This window comes from Procambarus clarkii, chromosome 82 (assembly GCF_040958095.1).
Source record: "Procambarus clarkii isolate CNS0578487 chromosome 82, FALCON_Pclarkii_2.0, whole genome shotgun sequence".
Taxonomy (NCBI): Eukaryota; Metazoa; Arthropoda; class Malacostraca; order Decapoda; family Cambaridae; genus Procambarus; species Procambarus clarkii.
In genome coordinates, this window is record NC_091231.1 from 71,988 (window position 1) to 92,323 (window position 20,336).

The 20,336-nt window shown below is 36.0% G+C and overlaps 2 protein-coding genes across 3 annotated transcripts in view; one reads left to right on the forward strand and one right to left on the reverse strand.

Annotated features, from left to right (window-relative positions):
- Positions 1-2,829, reverse strand: part of LOC138358208 (uncharacterized) — a 33,631-nt gene extending 30,802 nt beyond the window's left edge. The window contains exons 1-2 of the mRNA XM_069315716.1: positions 2,755-2,829; positions 1,368-1,470 (exon numbers count right to left, since the gene is read on the reverse strand). Of these exons, the coding sequence (XP_069171817.1) occupies positions 1,368-1,385 (18 nt within the window). The 5' untranslated portion in view covers positions 1,386-1,470; positions 2,755-2,829. The remainder of the gene's footprint in view (positions 1-1,367; positions 1,471-2,754) is intronic.
- Positions 2,830-8,000: 5,171 nt separating this feature from the next.
- On the forward strand, positions 8,001-19,968 carry LOC123764419 (uncharacterized). 2 transcript variants are annotated; one of them, XM_045752269.2, is made up of 4 exons: positions 8,001-8,229; positions 11,139-11,338; positions 12,585-12,854; positions 16,078-19,968. In XM_045752269.2, exons 1-4 carry the CDS (start codon positions 8,016-8,018, stop codon positions 16,219-16,221), a joined length of 828 nt encoding a protein of 275 aa, XP_045608225.2. In that variant the 5' UTR covers positions 8,001-8,015; the 3' UTR covers positions 16,222-19,968. The 2 variants fall into 2 exon arrangements, with proteins under 2 accessions (XP_045608225.2, XP_045608226.1); XM_045752270.2 differs by lacking the exon at positions 8,001-8,229 and adding an exon at positions 9,892-10,604.
- Positions 19,969-20,336: the final 368 nt, after the last annotated feature.

A 20,336-nucleotide genomic window follows, 5' to 3' on the forward strand; every position in this document is an offset into this window, starting at 1 on the left:
ATGATAGGTTTGGACAGATCTAAATTTACGGGTAGATTCGGATAATTGAACTGACCCAATCAGATACAATTCATTATATGCCTTTGTAACCTTCCCACCACAGCTCTGATGTGCCATTCACAGTAACCAATATCAATAAAATTTATAGATAAAATGTTATCACCAAGTCAGGAACGAGCTAACTTAACCCGTACGAAAATAATGATAATGATATCTTTTCACTTCATACGTGTGTGTACTGGGTTATTTGCTCTCAGTCACGTTACTATAACTTATACACTGCAATGATCTCACTGTAAGGAGCTTAGATTCACAGTCTTAAAGCATTTCATTTATTGGTAAAGGAAAATATCTCGTAAATTTCATAGATACAAAAATACCAGAAATTATTTGCATTGTTGGGAATGCAGTAAGTTCACACGTAAACTATTTTCTCATACTATATAATACAAGAGGTACATTTGATAATAATTATGAGAAATATTTGTTATATACAATCTTCAGACATTAATTAATTTTGTTCATTTATTTTGCATCCTGTACCTATCCCGTGGATGATAAAATGAGCTCAACAGGAACTGAACCCCCAAATTCATTTAGCTAAGCAGCCCGTCCTCCAAACAAAGACCCAAAAGTGATCCCATGAACCCGCAAAACCCCCTGCTTATGATAGAAAAAACGGTTTACACACGACTCACAACTGCTGAACAAATGATTCACTGACGAATTTTGTTGGAACCACAACGCTGTAAATGCTTCACCCGCGTACTACAAATACAAATAATCGCCAACAGAACCTAAACACCTAACCTATGCCTATATATGTACAATATGCTAATATATAATATTAATTTACATTTGAGAAAATTAAAGTTTTGAATGAATAGCATGTAAAAATTTATGAATGCGTCTGTGGGGTCGACCGCTGGATGTAATGGACTTGAGTCGAGGACGGGTTGAGCTAAGCATCTAACAATCTCGATAAGCTAGTTACACAGTTTAATGTATATATCAATATTCTTGAATAGTACAGCTGGTTCAAGAACTGTACCAAAATAACAGTATCTAAGCCGAGCAATTTATATATTAACACGTTGTACTGAATGGGGTGAGAATAGCTTGAGCTACCTCATCCCTTTGTGTGTATTTTACCTCAATAAACTTATTTCAATTTTCAATTTCAATTTCAATTTACATCTGTGGTGAGACAGTTAAGTATTTATACATGCATCCCCCAGACGCAATGGCGGCGGTGGAAAATTTGCAATAATGTGCGTGCACTACCTACAATAAGTAAATTCAATGATGTACTGCCAGCAATCTCAATCAAATATCCAAAGATATCATTAAAAACAACAAAATATTACCTGAACGTATTGCGCCATGGTATTGCTGCTGATGACAGGCTATGGTTTTCAGCAGTAACTCCTCAATCCTTAAAGTCTACCATACGTTTTCGTATAATACCAACTGTAAACAAAAATGTAGTTTATAAAGCACAATAAAACACAATAGGAAGGGGGTTGGTAGGAGAAAAGCACACAGAAACTGTAACGGGGACCTAAACATTCCTTCTAATGCGTTCATGTGTGATTTCCTCCGAGGCTAAAGGTCCCCTTCTTCCTGCCAGTTTTTTTTGCAGGGATATTCCTGCGCGGGCCCTAAGCCTCTGGCTGGCACAGCCAGAGGTGGTACTCCCTCCATATATATAGACTTCCTGTGTATGTGTGTATATCACGAAGAAATTAACAATGTGAGATCACGAAGGAAGGAATGAGACAGGAAATTCCTGTCTTATGTAGTCCCAATATACAAAAAATGTGACAGGCAAGAGCCACTGAATTACTTCAGTACTTTCGTATTTCATAATGCATCTTGAGAAGGATCGACTAGTCATGTACTTAAGTGTTAAAATTACGTGCACTTACAATGTCGACAAATACCGTTTGGAGAAAGTTATTATTGTGTTTTCTCAACTTTTCATGCTTCGTTTTCACATTTTTTTTAATCTTTCTGATTGATCAAAATTATTAAGGATTGACAGCATTAATAAATCCTAACACTGGCCGTTCGTGTTCCATAAATGAAATAATTTCAATGCATTAAATTATTGTATTCAAATAATTTAATACATTAAATATACTTGTAACTTCGTTATATTAAGCACATTCCGGCAGTTGGGCAAACTTCAGACCATCCCAATGTTAGGATCCAGAAGTCTTGTAGACAAGACTTGTCAATGTTGCCTGTATAGGTCAGTATGGGTCAACATTCATCAAGATCAACTATCAATGGATATAATCAAATCTTACACTGGCGTTTAGACCGAGTTCGTTTAAGACTGCCAAACTCATATATATATCGTGAGGTTAGGCTCAGATAAGTTAGCTTGGGCTAGGTTAGGTAAGTTTAATATTCATTGGTTAATGACCAAGTGTGTCGATATGCTTATCAATGTCAAGTTTAATTCATTATATATGTTTTATCTATAAGTCCAGCTGACAGGTATCTTCTGATCTTTTATCACCGTTTCTCGCATACAAATACATAAACTTGCCTCGACTTAGGCCAGTGAGCATTTCTTCTCAATACTGTAGTATCTTAATATCTAGTGACGACTAGTCCCTAGTCAGCTAGTGACTGAGCTAGTGTCAGCTAGTCAGCTAGTGACTGAGCTAGTGTCAGCTAGTCACTAGCTGACACTAGCTAGTGTCAGCTAGTGTCAGCTAGTGACTAGTCGTTGTGCTGACTTACCGTTATTGTTGCTAGAATACACAAAGCTCCGGTACCTCACTAGGCTTATCACCAACTGTCGGAAATATTAACTACGCATTAAACGTAGAAAACGAGATTCATTCCAATTACCATATACCTCTTTATTATGTACAGATACTGATTATATGCCTGTCAAGTGACTTACGGCTTTGTCATCTTTGAGCGCATCTGAAAAAAATGAAAAAAAAAAAAAAAAAAAAATTCATCAAGGCAAATATTTCTACACAGATATTAATGATGGTATCATGATATTTCATGCTAATTCTATTCATTTCACCTTAATGTTTATTCAATAGAATGTATGTACAAAGAACATAAGAATAATGCACAATTGTAGGGACATAAGTTACACATACTAATGAAGCCACTATTATGCAAAGCGTTTCCCTTCAAAACATGAAATAGACATATATAACTAAAGGTGTAAGGGGTAAAACACTTAATACTAAAGAAGTAAGCTAACAAAATAAGAACGTTCATTGAAGATAACTTTCAAAAAAAAAAAAAAAAGTGATACTAAAGGATGACAGGAAAAGACTTAAGATATGGAGTCAGTAGTAATTGTAGTACAATTAGTACAATAGTTTATTTTCATTAATAACAGAATGGAAATACAAGGTATATTTCTACTCTATAAGTGTATACAATTCTACTCTATATTGGACTGCGAATGAATGACAGAATTGATGAGTTAGCCAATACTTTCTGAGAAAAATGTGGTTGTAAGAGTAGTGTGTAAGTAATTATCAAAAGAAGGCACTAAGCGGGAAGTTTACTGTGTTTTCGGGACACCTTCAGAGTTAATACTGTACTATCTTGAGGTTATCTCAAGATAACCTCAAGATACAAAACGTAGACTTGTTCCTCTTAGACAAATGTATATTGCATCTCCAGGTTTCAATTAGTCATAAATTTGTTCTTTATTATTATAATGTGTATTATACCGTGTTATGAAGTTGAAGTACAGTAAGGTGTATATTAAGTTGGTGCTACATATGTTAACACAAGTTTATGTATTTCAGTGTTAATGACCCAATATCCCTGTATCAGAATCTTTATATGTATTATTGTCCCAAAATATGGACTGTTGCACTGCAATTATTGAATTAATCCAACGATATGTATGATATTATTTATGAGCACTTTTACTCTCATGAATAGTCACGTGACCAGCAACATTGTACAACTACTTCAAGAGCAACGGCGTTAGAACAAGGTAATGCTCCCTCTAGTGTGTGTTATTATTTATTATTTATTTTGTTATTATTTATTTGGCCTCGGAGTAAACCACGCATAACGCATTAGAAGGAATGTTTAGTGTCCCATCCAATACAGTTTCTGTGTGCTTTTCTCCTACCACCCCCTTATTTTTGTGTGGTTTATATTGTATTTGAAGGTTACAAGACATACATTGGTTGATACAAAAGTGCCTAAAGGTTATGGATCTTATGAAGCTCCTCCGCTTCCGGACAGGAACCGAGGATGCAGCAGGCATTTCCCCTCTGGATCGCCACACTGATATATATACAGTATAATATTATATATATATATATATATATATATATATATATTATGTTGTATCTAGTAGCCAGAACACAGTACTCGGCCTACTATGCAAGGCCCGATTCGCCTAATAGACCGAGTGATTTTCTTTATTTTCAAAATATTGTTTCCAATTGGTTTATTTGAAATAAAATTATTATATTATATTAAGAACACATATTATTGACTTAGTTATGTTAGGTTAGGTGAAGTTAGGTTCGGTCACATATCTACGTTAGTTTTAACTCAAATTAAAAAAGCTTAACTCATACATAATGAAATGGGTAGCTTTATCATTTCATAAGAAAAAAAATCGAAAAATATATAATTTCAAGAAAGCTTGGCTTACTAGGCAAATCGGACATTGCATAGTAGGCCGAGTATATATATATATATATATATATATATATATATATATATATATATATATATATATATATATATATATATGTTGTACCTAGTAGCCAGAACGCACTTCTGAGCCTACTATGCAAGGCCCGATTTGCCTAATAAGCCAAGTTTTCATGAATTAATTGTTTTTCGACTACCTAACCTACCTAACCTAACCTAACCTATAAAGATAGGTTAGGTTAGGTAGGGTTGGTTAGGTTCGGTCATATATCTACGTTAATTTTAACTCCAATAAAAAAAAATTGACCTCATACATAATGAAATGGGTAGCTTTATCATTTCATAACAATAAAATTAGAGAAAATATATTAATTCAGGAAAACTTGGCTTATTAGGCAAATCGGGCATTGTATAGTAGGCTGAAAAGTGCGTTCTGGCTACTAGGTACGACATATATATATATATATATATATATATATATATATATATATATATATATATATATATATATATATATTGGTGTATACTGGCAGCAGGTTTTCTTTCAAACATGTTTCATTGAATATGACCGCATATTCTGTATTTATTATTTTCTGGTTTAGGGCTTCTATCCCTCTAACTATTTTCTTAGCATCAGGGCTTAATTGAAATAGGAGTTCTCCAAAACTCATTTTCGTACTTTTAAGGTGAAGAAAAGAAGTGATTTACTATAGAGTGTATTACACTTATTTGTATAATTTGCACGACGTTTCGAACCTCCATGGTTCATTCTCAAGTGAACAGATCTTACAATACTAGTTGATTTTATACCCGCATTAGGTCAGGTGATAATACAATGAAGGTGAAAACATGGGGGGATACATAAGGGATAAACATAGGGGCTGCAGAAGGCTTATTGGCCCATACGAGGCATCTCCTATCTAAACACAAAGATTAATCTTTGTGTTTAGATAGGAGATGCCTCGTATGGGCCAATAAGCCTTCTGCAGCCCCTATGTTTATCCCTTATGTATCCCCCCATGTTTTCACCTTCATTGTATTATCACCTGACCTAATGCGGGTATAAAATCAACTAGTATTGTAAGATCTGTTCACTTGAGAATGAACCATGGAGGTTCGAAACGTCGTGCAAATTATACAAATAAGTGTAATACACTCTATAGTAAATCACTTCTTTTCTTCACCTTAAAAGTACGAAAATGAGTTTTGGAGAACTCCTATTTCAATTAAGCCCTGATGCTAAGAAAATAGTTAGAGGGATAGAAGCCCTAAACCAGAAAATAATAAATACAGAATATGCGGTCATATTCAATGAAACATATATATATATATATATATATATATATATATATATAGAGGCGGGACCAAAGAGCCAGAGCTCAACCCCCGCAAGCACAACTAGGTGAGTACACACACACACAACTTGGGGTGCCGTGTACTCAAGAATGAAAGGTATATATAGGAATTACAAAGCCTCTTGGGGTGTTGAAAGTATCTAATCAACATAAAACTCGCAACAATAAATTCATATGGGACAAATTTTGATTTTGAAATGATATACAAGCGCTTGTTGGGAACAAAGGTTAGACCATGAGTTAATATATATATATATATATAGTTACAGAGGCAAATAGAAGAAATTATAAACCTTCCACATGAAGAGAAAGCTAAATTTACATTCTTTAGAAAGGAGAAGAGTTACGTTGTTGTTGTTTTAGATTCAGCTACTCTGAACCAAAAGTGCAAGTAGCACGGACTATGGTGAGCCCGTAGTGGACTTATCTGGCACAAGAGCGGGGCTGTAGGAACTGTGGGGTGATGATAAAAAAAAAAAGTTAGGGGTGACATGACTAAATGTATAAGTGAATGAAAGGGCACAGCAGAGCGGGTATTCATAAGGTATTAATTATATCAACATAAAGTAGAACATGAAATAATTTATATAAATTGTATAAGTTTACAGCCTGTTTATATAAAAAAAATGTAAAACAAACGAGATTAAATGAATCATTATTCATTAAATGATAAAGCATTAAATGAAATAAAGATGTTTTATTTTATTAGCTCGTACACATTAGTGCTGCTACCCTATGCAATAAGAGGGATTAGGGAGATTTTAAGGCAAGAGCTAGATACTAGTTTATCTAACATCCCTATATCAGAAGTGTTAATCACAAAAAAACATGGGATATGATTCCAGGATGCACTAGCAAACTTTGGGAAGAGATCGAAAATATTTCTTTAATTTCCATGAGGGAATGAAATAGTTACAAAGCTCAGAGTATCTTATAGCATTTGGCCAAAAAATAATGGATTACAGGACGTTTACTAATAGAGTATTGCAGTGTCCTAGCTCATGTTTACAGTTTACAACTGGAGTGCTCACCGTTGGCAGCTTCATTACCTGCAGCCGCCTGCCACAGGTATAGATATTCCAACCTAATTCTGGCAATTACAATGTCATTATGTGTGGTCAATATATATATATAAACCCGAAAACTCTTGTTGAATCACTTGTGATGTAAAAAGATTATTGATGTGTACATGTATGCGTGTAAATGATTCTATATATATGTATGCATATATAACATTAATAACTGTGTAACTAGCTTCAAAAGAATGTCACTTGCTTAGCTAAATGAACTATGGGGTTCAGTTCATGAACTGATTATGTGTGTAACTCTTTCCATCACAGCCCACAGAATGGGTATATTATATATATATATATTATATATAATTATATATTTATATAATATATATAATATATTATGTCACTGTTTATAACTTGTTTTGTTATCTCGAACAACTGTTTATAACTTTTGTTATCTCGAACCCATTGTTGATGGGACGACTTATACTGAATTTTGTAACTAGCTCATCAGGATCGTAACTTGCTTAGCTAAATGAATTGTGCGGTTCAGTCCCTGAGCCCATTATGTGCCTCTGTAACCCTTTCCACTACCGCCCACAAGATGGGTATGGGGTGTATAATAAATAAACTAAACTGTTTATAACTCTTTTAAGCTTTAAAATACAAGCTGGAAAGATTCACACACAAATAAATAACATCTAATGGTTGTACATAGACGCTGCCTCTAATAAGTCAGTAAGACTAATGCAAACGTTCATTCATATAGTTCTCATGTTCCAAAGTTTCGTTGAGCATGGCTCGACAAAATTACGACGGTGAGATGCTTAGTTCGAGGACTACATAGTTGCCAACAGACCAATAATCATTCAATCATCATGACAACCACTCTATCTGCCACCAACAGTACTTTTAGACATCCCATCGTGATGTTCAGAGTACCGATTCAAATAGAGCTTCGTGTAAATCACGGACGAGTATGGATATGAAATATATCAGGGCCTGGAGTGGGGACGGCTGGGCGTGTGTGAGAGTCCGTGGTGTTCTCACTCGAGCCAGCGTGGGAGCCCAGTGTGTGGTGCAGATTCCTGTTGCCAACAGCCCAAGTGCCATCACGCTCCCACTCATCTCTTCCAACACTAATCTGCCCCCATCTCTCTCCACAATTAACAGTGTAGCAAACTTGATACCAGGTAGGAAATGTGACCTTCCCCCCTCTTTCCCTGTTGTGATATATATAACAATGGTTGTCTACATGCGTTCTCAAGTACGGGAACAAAGTGCTTGTGAGTGAGGTCGAGCGGCAACACCGAGACGCTCTGGACGGGTACAGAACCCGTGAAACATTTTTGTTGTTTTGATGTGAATTGGTTGAATAGCGGCGATGAACTCTGGAAAACAGTCATTGTGTTGTTTTGTCGGTCATGCGTTAGTCGTTGCAGGGAAAAATTAGCAAAGAAAAGCATGGTAAATTAAATTAGTTTAATGGTAGGAAGTCTCTGATAAGGCTTCTGCTTGGTGTCTAATAATCGGGACAAGCAGTAGTGGCACCTCGTAACCAGCTGCGTAAGGCTCGTAATCACTTGCTGTGCTACCTTACCCCTAGTGAGCGCTCGAAATATATATTAAAAAAAAATGGATCTGGTATATCGCTGTCTGCGTACTTTGTTCAATTCGTTTTAATGAGTGAAAGCATTCACTCGTATGCTTTTAGGATCGAGCTTCAGCTCCCGTGCTATAGAACTCGCCCGCCTTTCCTTTCTCCCTCCCCCTCTGTACTCGTATTTATTTTCGTGGGATGAGTTATGGTTTAATTCTTAATTGACTAGTGTATAGGGGTTCCAAACTGTGTGTATACTTATATATCAGCGTCAATGGGAGCGAGAGCTAGAGTTTTTTTTATGTCCCACCCACTGCCCTTGCTGTGTATCTGTTACGTTATAATTTTAACTATAGTAATTTTCGAATTCTTTGTCGAGTCTCGCCTTAAGTTGTGGATGGAGGTGGCTTCTACAACTTCTTTAAGTGCATTCCACTTATTGACCACCCGTACAGGGTACGAGTATTTCCTTCCATTTCTTCAGCTCATTTGCATCTATAGCTTACAATTATATTGTTTTCTCAATTTAAAGAGGCTGTCCTTCTCTACTCCCCTCAGTGTCTTGAATGTTGTGACCTAATCCGCTCTGCTTTTTTTCTATCTTCTATAGGGTTGTGAGACAGTCCCATTAGCCTATTCTCACAGCTTAACCCTCTTAACTCGGGAACCAATCCTGTTGCAAACCTCTATATTTATTCAAATTTTCAATGCTTCACAAGGGTGCAGATTTCATGTCAGTATTCCAGTATCGTGGTTCAATAAATGCTGTGTATATTGTTTAGTGTATTTGTATTTACTATTTCTGCCTGCAGGATCGAGATGTTAGCTCTTGGACCTCGTCTTTCTAACCGTCTGTTTTTAATGTACTCAGTCCCGACTTATTTTCTCTATCATGTCTAATACATATATGTCTCTCTAACACACACACATTCTCAGGATGCAGCCCATAACATCTGTTTAACTACCAGGTTGCTATTTGTTGCTAGGCGAACAGACGCATCATGTGAAAGAAACTGCCCATTTATTTCTGCCTCGGCGGAGAATCGAATCCGGGCTCTTAGGACTACGACGCCTGAGAATTGTCCACTCAGCCGCGAGGCCATGTACTCACCTAATTGTGCTTGAGGGAGGTCGAGCTTCGGGTCTTTGGTTCCACCTCTAAGGTGTCAATCAATTAGGTTCCTGAGCCTATTAGGCTCTATTATATCCATTTGATCATACTATATCTACCCATTTGAAACTGTGTATCGAGTCAGTCTCCACCAGATCACTTCCTAATGCATTCCATTTAATTCTTACTCTGACACTGAAAAAGCTCTTTCTAAAATCTCTGGTTCATTTGGGTACTCAGTTGTGCTTGCGGGGGTTGAGCTATGGCTCTTTGGTCAGGTCTTCTCCCTTACCCACTTTTCCCCTCCCTCTTTCTCTCTTACACATACACAAGAAAGTTCCCGTTTACAGAGTGGTAGACGGTTGGGACAAGTTAACCGAGAAGGTAGTAGAGGTCAAACCCACCATTAGTTTCAAGGCGTCATATTAAAAAAAATAATTACTGGGAGGAGTCTTAGAAGATTGTAAAGAAAAAGACAAACTTAGAAATAACTCTGATTAGAAACATGTAGAGGCTTCTCATTGGAATAAGAAAAGAAAGAATAAATTCCATCCATAAAAATGACAACAGAGAAGACCCTCAAAATTATAAACCTAACCACTTCTTCAAAAAATCAAATGTAACATGAACAAGGACCAACAGTATAGCTCAACAAGCCATAATGAAAGTGAAGGACAAGAGATGCTTTTTCACCCTTAAGGGTTTAATCCCATGGAACTGCCTACCTGCTGGAGTAGTAAATGTCAAAACATTGCTGCAACTTAGTATTCAACTTGATAAAATCAAGACAAATTTGGGAGACCTCGACCTCGGCTTCCTGTCCTCATCAAGGCCACTAGAGATATGGCAACCCTCAGGTAAATTCAGGTAATGTCCCTGTTTTAGGTTCAGCTATTTGAAACAAAAAAGTTCCAAGTAGTACGGGCTATGGTGAGCCAGTAGTGGACTTACCTAGCATAGGAGCGATACTGTATGTGTAAAGGGCTGCTTCTATGTGACTTTGTACATTTAAGTTTGCTCCTAGTTATTTGGATTGTCTCTTGTGGGGTGTGTGTGTGGGCACACACACACATATGCAAGTTTGAGAGAGAGACAGAGAGAAAAGAGAGAAAAGAGAGAGAAAAGAGAGAGAGAAAAGAGAGAGAGAAAAGAGAGAGAGAGAGAGAGAGAGAGAGAGAGAGAGAGAGAGAGAGAGAGAGAGAGAGAGAGAGAGAGAGAGAGAGAGAGAGAGAGAGAGAGAGAGAGAGAGAAAGATGTTTGAGAAACATAACCACAATTTCACAGGGAGCACCATGAGGAGGTAATAGTAGCACCTACCTCCAATACCATGCTTTCTTTCCTTATTCCAATGAGAAACCTCTACAGATTTCTAATAAGATTTATTTTTGCAGATTGTGCATTCAGACTAGGAATATTCTTCAGTGGGCCATCTGAAACACAATCAAGGGAATCAAATAAGCAACAGGCAGCACATCCAAACAGAGGAAGTAACTATACTCAAAAACACTCATTCTCAAAGGACACCCTTCTAATTAAGAAAATGAGTGATGATCCTCCACCCTACTCCAAATCACCATTTCCCTATTCCAAGGTAGGATTTGTTTTTTTACTTAGTACACTGTTCAGATAATGTAGTATATGCAACAAGGATAAAAAAAAGTTGACAAAAATGCATAATAACCACAGTGAAACATCCTTTGAAATATCCTTACATAATGTTTACTGCATAATATTATATATATATATTATATATATATATTATATATATATATATATATATATATATATATATATATATATATATCACTGATCAATTAAATCAGATCAATAATCACTGATCAATTAAATGCAGAAAAACCACATTTAAAAGAATTAAATACTGTACATGTTAGAGAGCTTTCAACTCTCGAGCCTTTGTCAGTTTGTCTTTAGTAGAGTGACTATCAGGAGAACAGTAGTTAGCTTTTTAGTTTAGTTCATTTATTATGCAACCCATACCCATCTTGTGGGTGGTAGTGGAAAAGGTTACAGAGGCACACAATGGGCTCAGGGACTGAGCCTCACAATTCATTTAGCATAGAAACAGCTTTATAGGTCCATTCCATGGGGGACCAGAAGCTCATGAAATTCCGACATGAGACAGAACACATGACTGACCTAAGTAAATACTTGGGATGCCAGCAGGAAACAAGAAATTAAGAGATGGGATGGAGCAAAATTTGCTCGAGTCCTCTTTGATCTGTCACTGTTCTAATACAGTACAGTATCTTCAATTTTAGTTCTGGATTTTCACGACTAGATCTAGCCAGAATTCCAATACAGTGTTGCATGAATGTTCAGAGTAGGGCATCCATCTCCTCCCCTTCCCCCTTCCCTGGGGTACATCCTTTGAAGTTCAATAGGTTCATGTAATTTCTCTGGTCTGAATTTTGTGACTTAGATAAAATGTACCCATCATGACACCTTGTGTCTGTTTTCCCTACTCTCAGAGATAACAGGCAGCATTGAAAATATGTAATGAAGATTTTAATATTATGTTCATATTTCTGACTGATTCTGAATGCCAATATGGCACTAACGCTTATACAGTACTAGTAGCGTCTTCCCCAGCCTTGTACGGTCATTGAATTTGAACAGGCTTCTGTAATAATAGAGTACACAAATGGACCCATAGAAAAACCTGCAAAGTTTTGCCACTGAAGCAAATCCTCTGAATGTTTGTAGAATAGGTTGGACAGATACATTGCCTATATATAAAATAAGAATTTGCCTTACATGAATGTTCAAGTTTTAAATTTTTTCGGCATACTCTTACTCCTATCTTTCATTACCATCAGTTAGTAGAAGAATCAGCACCACCTGAAGATGAATTATGCATGATGCCACCCTCTCAGCCTCCATCAGCAACTGAGTTCCACCACCATCACCACCACCACCATGAACAACCACCACCACCACCCCAAAATTACTTGCCCACACCCCAACAGGATTCATACCCCCAGCAACCTTCTGCACCTGTTATCAATGTGTTCCAGCAGCCTCAACCAGCAGTGGGATTGGTGGTGGCCACTGCTGGTGTGCCCCCTGGAATCTGCACCGTCTGCAGGGTGAGCCTACCTACAAAACAGACGATATGTTTATTTAAACAATTTTTGGTTTACTAACTTTGATAGAAATTCTGGGTTGTATATGCAGTAATGGTCATATTATTTGTGCTTTCAAGTAATATTGGGTTGTAAGGAATTATCAAATGTGCCAAAAGGGGGAAGACACTGTAGCACTTCTGAGTAGCATATGCATTAATAGTCTTTCTATTTGTGCTTGCAAGTAATTCTGGGTTGTAGCTGCAGTAAATAAGTTTGATGCAGTGTGTGCATATACTGAGATTGAGAATCTCGATATCACTGGGATCAGTGAAACATGGGGATGAGAAGATATGAGGATGAAGATAGGACGAGAAAAAGATAGACGACAGTAAATAATACTGTAAATAATTAATTAAAATAAGTCCACTTTTGAATGTCAACCAACAAACTCACACTAAACACAGAAGAGACCTACTACAGTTTATTTGGTAGTAAATCATCTAATCAAATTCAAATTCAGATAGACAATGTTAACATTAGCAATAAAAATGAGGGAAAGTTCCTTGGCCTATACATAGACAAGAGACTTAACTGCAGCACCCACATACAACACATGACCAAAAAAAAGTCTCAAAATATGGTCGGTATACTCTCTAAAATCAGATATTATGTTCCCCACTCTGCTTTCCTCTATTAATAATAATTAAAATAATTTATTCACAAGAAGATACAATGGGCTGGTGAAATTACACAAGATTGGTATTTTTACATTCTTGCAAAGCCACTAACACTCATGAGGATTATTTTTTAATTATAATTGCATTATTAATAATTGAAATTACTATTTCAGGCAGGCCCTTAATCTAACATATCTGGCAAGATGAAAAGGTAAATTGTAGCAAGGTTATATATCGACAAATAACTACATTATAAATTGACAGAGGTGATTTCACTGGTAAAGATGTATGTCTTAAGTACAGTACTGTACTAATATTGGGAAAGAGGGTAGTACAAGATACATTCTAAAGATACTCTCATTTTACTGTGGGCTTATCTATCCCTATCTTACAATATCTGTGTAAGGGGTTCAACCACTGCAAATTACCCAAAGCCCTTTATCACTCTGCAAAAATCTGGTATTAGAACTATAACAAAGCCTCTTCAGACAACACAGCCCCTCTGTTTAAGTCCCTTAACATGCTAAACACACACTCCACACATTCTCACATGCTATTTACATGTACAAAACCTAGTTCCTAAATGGTAATCTCAATCTGAAACTTTTCCTTGATGGGTGTTAATAGAACCCATGAGCACCACACTAGAAATAAATAGCTCTTTGTTATCTTCAGAGTTAAACTAAATCTGTGCAAACACTATGCAAATAAAAGGACCCAGTCTATGGAACTCGCTCCCTAATGAATTAAAAAATTCTCCAGCTATGCCTTATTCAAAAGTAAAACCAAAATGTACCTAATTTCATCATCATAGTTTCCTACCTTTTGTTTCAAACTCACACTGTATCTTGTACTACCCACTTCTCCAATATTAGTACTCAAGACATATCTTCACCAGTGTAATCACGTCTGTCAATTTATATTGTAGTTATATGTTGATATAAAATTTTGCTACAATGTACCTTTTCATCTTATCTGATATGTTAGATTAAGGACCTGCCCAAATGGCTATGCATGTTAGTGGCTTTGCAAGACTGTAAACATATCAATGCTATGTATTCTCATGAACTCAATGTACCTTCTTGTATATACAAGTAAATAAATAAAAAAAAAAGGGCATGATCAGTTCCTGAACCAATTATGTGCCTCTGTAATCCTTTACACCACCGCCCATGGGATGGGTATGGGGTGCATAATAAAGAAAGAAATTGAATTGATCGATAAAATCCAGGTAGGGATGAAACTTGCCACAACATGTGGCCCCTATATCCAAGATGATGCAGTACAATTATAGAAATGAATAAAAAGGTCCAGGAAAATGACTTCCTAGACTACCTTAGAGGAGACTTAAAGAATGAGAAGGGGATTGCAAAATGCCACCGAGAAAATAGATCAAGACATGGAAGCATCATGGGAAAATTTTATGAAGGTCATCACTGACCCTGTTAAAAAAATTCAGGCCAAGAAGGAGAAAGAAAAAGTGGATAAATGACACATGCAGTGAAAAAAAGCTCTTCACAGTTAAGTGAAGCCCCTCTTGAAAAGGGGACAGGCAGCCAGTTTAATTCATTATGTTAGGGGACAGGAAGCCAGAGTGTATTCATAAAGTTTGGCTATTTTCAAGTTCTCCCTTCCCCCCCAAAAGCCGAATTGCTGACCCTGCCCAGGATGCAACCCTACAATAAGCTGACTAACTCCTGAGTACCTACTCACTACTAGGTGAACAGAGGCATTAGGTGAAACGAAATGTGCCCAATCATTTCTGTGTCGCCTGAGATTCAAACACAGAATTCTCGATTGTGATTCAAGAACGAACCCAACTGTACAATTGGGACGCTCTGTCGAGAGTTTGAGATATACCGAAGAGCATTAAATTCAGCTATATAGGAAATCAGATCAGCAAAAAGAAATTTTTAAAGAAATCTTGCTCAAAACATTAAGAATGATCCAAAGTCTTTGTATGCTTACATAAGAAGTAAAACCAAGACAAAGGACTCGCTGGGACCTCTAAAATATGAGACCAGCCACATTATAATAGATGAAAAATCTGTCTACATTCTGAATGAATACTTCAGTATTCACACTAGAAAGATAATCCTTCTAATAATTTTTTTTAAGTTATCCCCCAAAACACTACATATTAGTGGGTTTATATATCTGTACAGTACTTCTCTTACCTTCAGATTCACCACTGTTCATGTATATATATTTACTCTTATGTTCATAATAATAATAATAACAATTATTATTATTATTGTTGTTGACAAAAAATGTACACACCGACAATGACAGGACACTAATACTGTATCTGCTGGGCCTTTTTTTGCCATTATTTTATATTTTGCTACCATAGCAGAAAATAAATTGTTTTGTATGTTACTCAAAATTGTCAATTTAAAAGTAGCATTTGTTTGAGATTTAGAATTTTTGTATTATTCTCATTATATTATGTTGAGATTTTGCTGTAGTTTGTTAGGTTAATAAATGCTATTCATGGGAAAAAATTGAACTCATTACCAATCTCTGCATCAATATTGCACACTTTCTCATTTTCTGTATATCAACAGATTGGCAAGATTAAAAATACTGCATCATTTTGGTCATGGGTTTGCTGCATCTGCTGCCTCCCCTTTGGCATCATCCCAGGCATCATTGCTTTCTACTATGTGAATCGTAAGCCCAAGTGCAATAACTGTGGTTTCACAATCTAGAGACACTGCTTACTGCTTAGACCCTGTGTCTACTGATGGGGCTATCCACATGCTACTGGGATCATCAATACCTTCTGCTACTGAATATTGCCATACTGGTAATGCTGATGTAACAGCTTAAGTGGTTGGAAATAATGCTTCTTTGCTAACCTAAGCCTCACTTAACTAAAATTAAAAATTTTGTTACTATCAGTTATCCAAGTAGGGCCGATACTCATAATTTTCGTAAAAATTTTCTTTTTATTAGTGGTTTCGCGAGATATTTTACAAATGAATTTGAATATTGACTTAAAACTAAATTAATTCTTTCATGGGAAGGAAATGAACACAAGTAATCTCATGACGGCCATTAAGCCCGATCACTAAGAGCAGCCCTGATGCTAGGGCATGTTCCCAGTAATCATTGTTAAAGAGAGCCATTGCTTTTCTTTTTCTCAAATACAGTACCTCTTAAGACAGTAAATGTGAATCGCTTTTAAATTGAAGTTGTAGCTTTGTCTTAAGAGGGTATGCATGTCATAATTATAATATCTTTGTGACCAATTTTATGGCACCTTAAAAATCCTTCTAATTTATATTACAAATCTTTAGTGATTCAAGTTTTTGGTAGTTCAAAATTAAAATTTTCATCATTGAGAATTATCATGCCTATGTCTACTATGACATTTATATTATTACAGTATTATTATATTACTTTAAATAATTATCTTTTTACATTATTATTAATAGTATTACATTTTATTACTACAGTGGTACCTCTGTTTTCGAATTTAATCCGTCGCCAGAAATGGTTCAAATATTTAAACAAATTTACCCATAAGAAATAATGTAAATTGAATTATCCATTACACACTCCCAAAAATATTAACTTAAAAATACACTTTATACATACAATACTAGTACTTATATTTTGTACTACAGTATGTACAAGTATATCTTACCTTTATTCAGGACTCTTGTTGGCATATGGAAGACAGTGAGGAAGGGTGAAGGAGTAAAGGTGTTAGTGTTTGGAAGGGGTAGTCCCCTTCCATTATAACAGCAGTGATGACATTTCTGGGGTACTCTCTCTCAAAGTTATGCAGGCATACCACTAGGACCTCCCTACGTTTTAATACTTGTCTGTAGTGAGACATCACAGTGTCTCACTATGAATGATCTCTTGTTTTTCCTCTATCATCACCCTCAGAACTATTTTCTTAGGTTGAACTTTACCACTGACTTTCTTGGAATTCATGCCATGATATATATAATAAGAACTTTTATGTTCAGATACCAAAAAAGCACAAAAACAATGAAATTCTTCACAAAGAATTCTAGCACAGTAGTTACTAGGCGGAAGACACTGGTAAACTGACATATGCCACGCGCTCGGTTAGTTGATACATGTATCAACAAACTTGAGCACCGAGGCAAACCTTGAGTACCGAGTCAATTTTTTTTTTAAGAAATTGAGCCCGAGAACCAAAAAATTCTTTAAAGGTGCATTCAAAAACTGAGGTTCCACTGTATATTCCAGTGTTCTTATTGTATACTCTATATACAGTACAGTTATATACTGTAAATTGTTTGCTTGTGAATTCCTTACAGTTGTCACTGTGTGTATGCTTCGTCATGTATGTCTGATAAGTCCTTTTACTGTGTCCTAGGTGCTAAAAGCTTACTCTGTATGCTGCTAAAGGAATAAACATACTCTAAAAGTGATAGCTTTCTGTGCAGGGTCAAGATGGTGATCGTGGGAGTCCCATGGAAGCTGCTTTGCTGATTTTGTATTCTTAATTTACTTGAGAGCCACCATCTCTAGTGGCCTTGATGGGGACAGGAAGCTGCCAGCTTGTCAAAGGTCCCCTCATTATTCCTGAGGAATATTTTTTTGTATGGTACTGTACATTATACAGTATTGCACATTACACTAGAACACTGGTAAATATGCCCAAAGATCATTTAAATTAGTAATTTAGTGGTACCAGTGAGTGATATTTAGATTTCTTCATCATGGTCAGGTATCCTGGGGTTGGGGTAGATGAGGAGGGGGTTTTAGGGATACTGTGACAAGAAATAATCTATAAGGGGGGGGGGGGGGAGGGGGCCTGACAGCTGAGTGGACAGCGCTCGGGGTTCATAATCCCAAGGGTCTGGGTTTGATCCTTGGTGGAGGCAGAAACAAATGGGCAGAGTTTCTTTTATCCTGATGTGCCTGTTCACCTAGCAGTAAATAGGTACCGGGAATTAGACAGCTGCTACTGGCTGCTTCCTAGGGATGTGTGTGTGAAAATTTTGGGACTTGCCCGAAATGCTATGCATGCTAGTGGCTGTAAAAGAATGCAAGAACTCTTGTATATATAAATAAATAAATAAACAAAAAAGATGGCAGGACATTATTAGTGCTTTCTATTGAATTTAAGAGTTACTAGGCCTTGGCTATTGATTGTTAACAACTCTGAAGGGGTGTGTGCAAAGGCAGTTTCTGTGGTAGATGTCGTATAATGTGTGAAATATTTTAGGAACTAATAGTTTTAGAAATTACTGTATATATTTTTGTAAACATTTTATAATATTGTTTGTAATCATAATCTTTATTCAGAAGAATGTGTGTACTGTACAACGATAATAATAGTAATGTACAAGTAGTCCACAGTTTATCTTGGGATATACATCAGCATAGAAGACTGGGGATACCTTTCTCAATTGAACTCATATGATAAAAAAATCATATAGTTATAAGTGGTACCCATTGTACAATAAGGATTTGTAGACAGGATATTGTTCTACATGTAATTTCACACACACTGTCAGCAGTAATTTTAAGAAAGTATACAATGCAAATTTTCATTCTGCAGTACATCATTGATAAATAAAAGTATGGTATTAATTCAGAGTTGGTGATTTACCTGAGAGCCACTAAAACTAGGTGCTTCGATGAGGACAGTTCAGCTTGATTGTTTATTTCCTTGACATCATAGCAGTACAAGCTGAAAAATCTTGGACGTGTACCCCAGAATTCTTTTTAATACACACTCAAAATAGCTAAATACTGTAATCGAATCTAGGAAATAATAGGGATGAAATAATCTAATCTAGGACTAAATTTCTAATCTAGGGCTGAACTCATCAAGATAGGAACTATTTATGAAGCATCAATTAAGATAAGAACACAAGATATAAAGCAACAGGAGAGTAATACTATGCAGTAATAATAATATAATAAGCACCAGGGTAGTTGATTTTTTGTTACCTGGAACACACCTGCAGATGGTTCTGGGAGTTCTTCGACACCCTGAGCCCGGCCAGGCTTGACTTGTGATAACTTAGTCCAACAGGCTGTTGCTTGGAGTGGCCTGCACTTATTGCATAAGGTACTTTAGATAAAGATACAGGAAACAATGATTTTGAAAAAAAAAAAAAAAAATCCTCTGGATATGGAATGTATAGTACAAGGTACTTTTAAGACATGGGAGGAATAAGTCACATACAGATATAAAGATGTGATGTGAATATACAGGTACAGTATTTATAACATGTCATTATTATTGTAAATTTACCAGAATTTACCAGAGTATTATCATCACATCTTCATTACTGTACTTATTGCATCTGCACCGGCATCACTGACAGCGATGCTAACATGTGTCATGTATCATGTTGATGAAGCTTACAGGTTTAGGCAATGTAGATGTAGCTTACCTGCATTGTAAAATGTTAACAAAATTTAAATGTACAATCATTAATAAAGAATTATGATTATTATTATTATTATTATTATTAATGAAAAATAACTTTATTCCTCATATAAGCTGTAACAGGAGGTAATAATAAATATTACATATATTAAATGAAATGCTCATTGTTAATAATGTATAATTCAATGATCCCATGATCAATTCAGTTGTAATGCTGCAGAAGACAGTTAAATAGTTTAATCAAACTAAAGAAATACTAAACAGAAATGAATCTGACTGGAGAAATATGGTGAGAGGAGGTACTACAAGGTTCCATTTTGTGGCCAATCCTATTTTGTCATATACTGTGCATCAATAATTTATATTTTTTTAATAATTTTGTTTTAACACAAGCACTGTACAAGCGTTAGTTTTTTTTTCAAGTACAATGTGACC

Coding starts and splice junctions, on each gene's coding strand:
- LOC123764419 (XM_045752269.2), top strand. CDS start 8,016: ATGGATATGAAATATATCAGGGCCTGGAGTGGGGACGGCTGGGCGTGT. Junction 11,339..12,584: donor CACCATTTCCCTATTCCAAG/GTAGGATTTGTT, acceptor CATTACCATCAG/TTAGTAGAAGAATCAGCACC. Junction 12,855..16,077: donor GAATCTGCACCGTCTGCAGG/GTGAGCCTACCT, acceptor GTATATCAACAG/ATTGGCAAGATTAAAAATAC.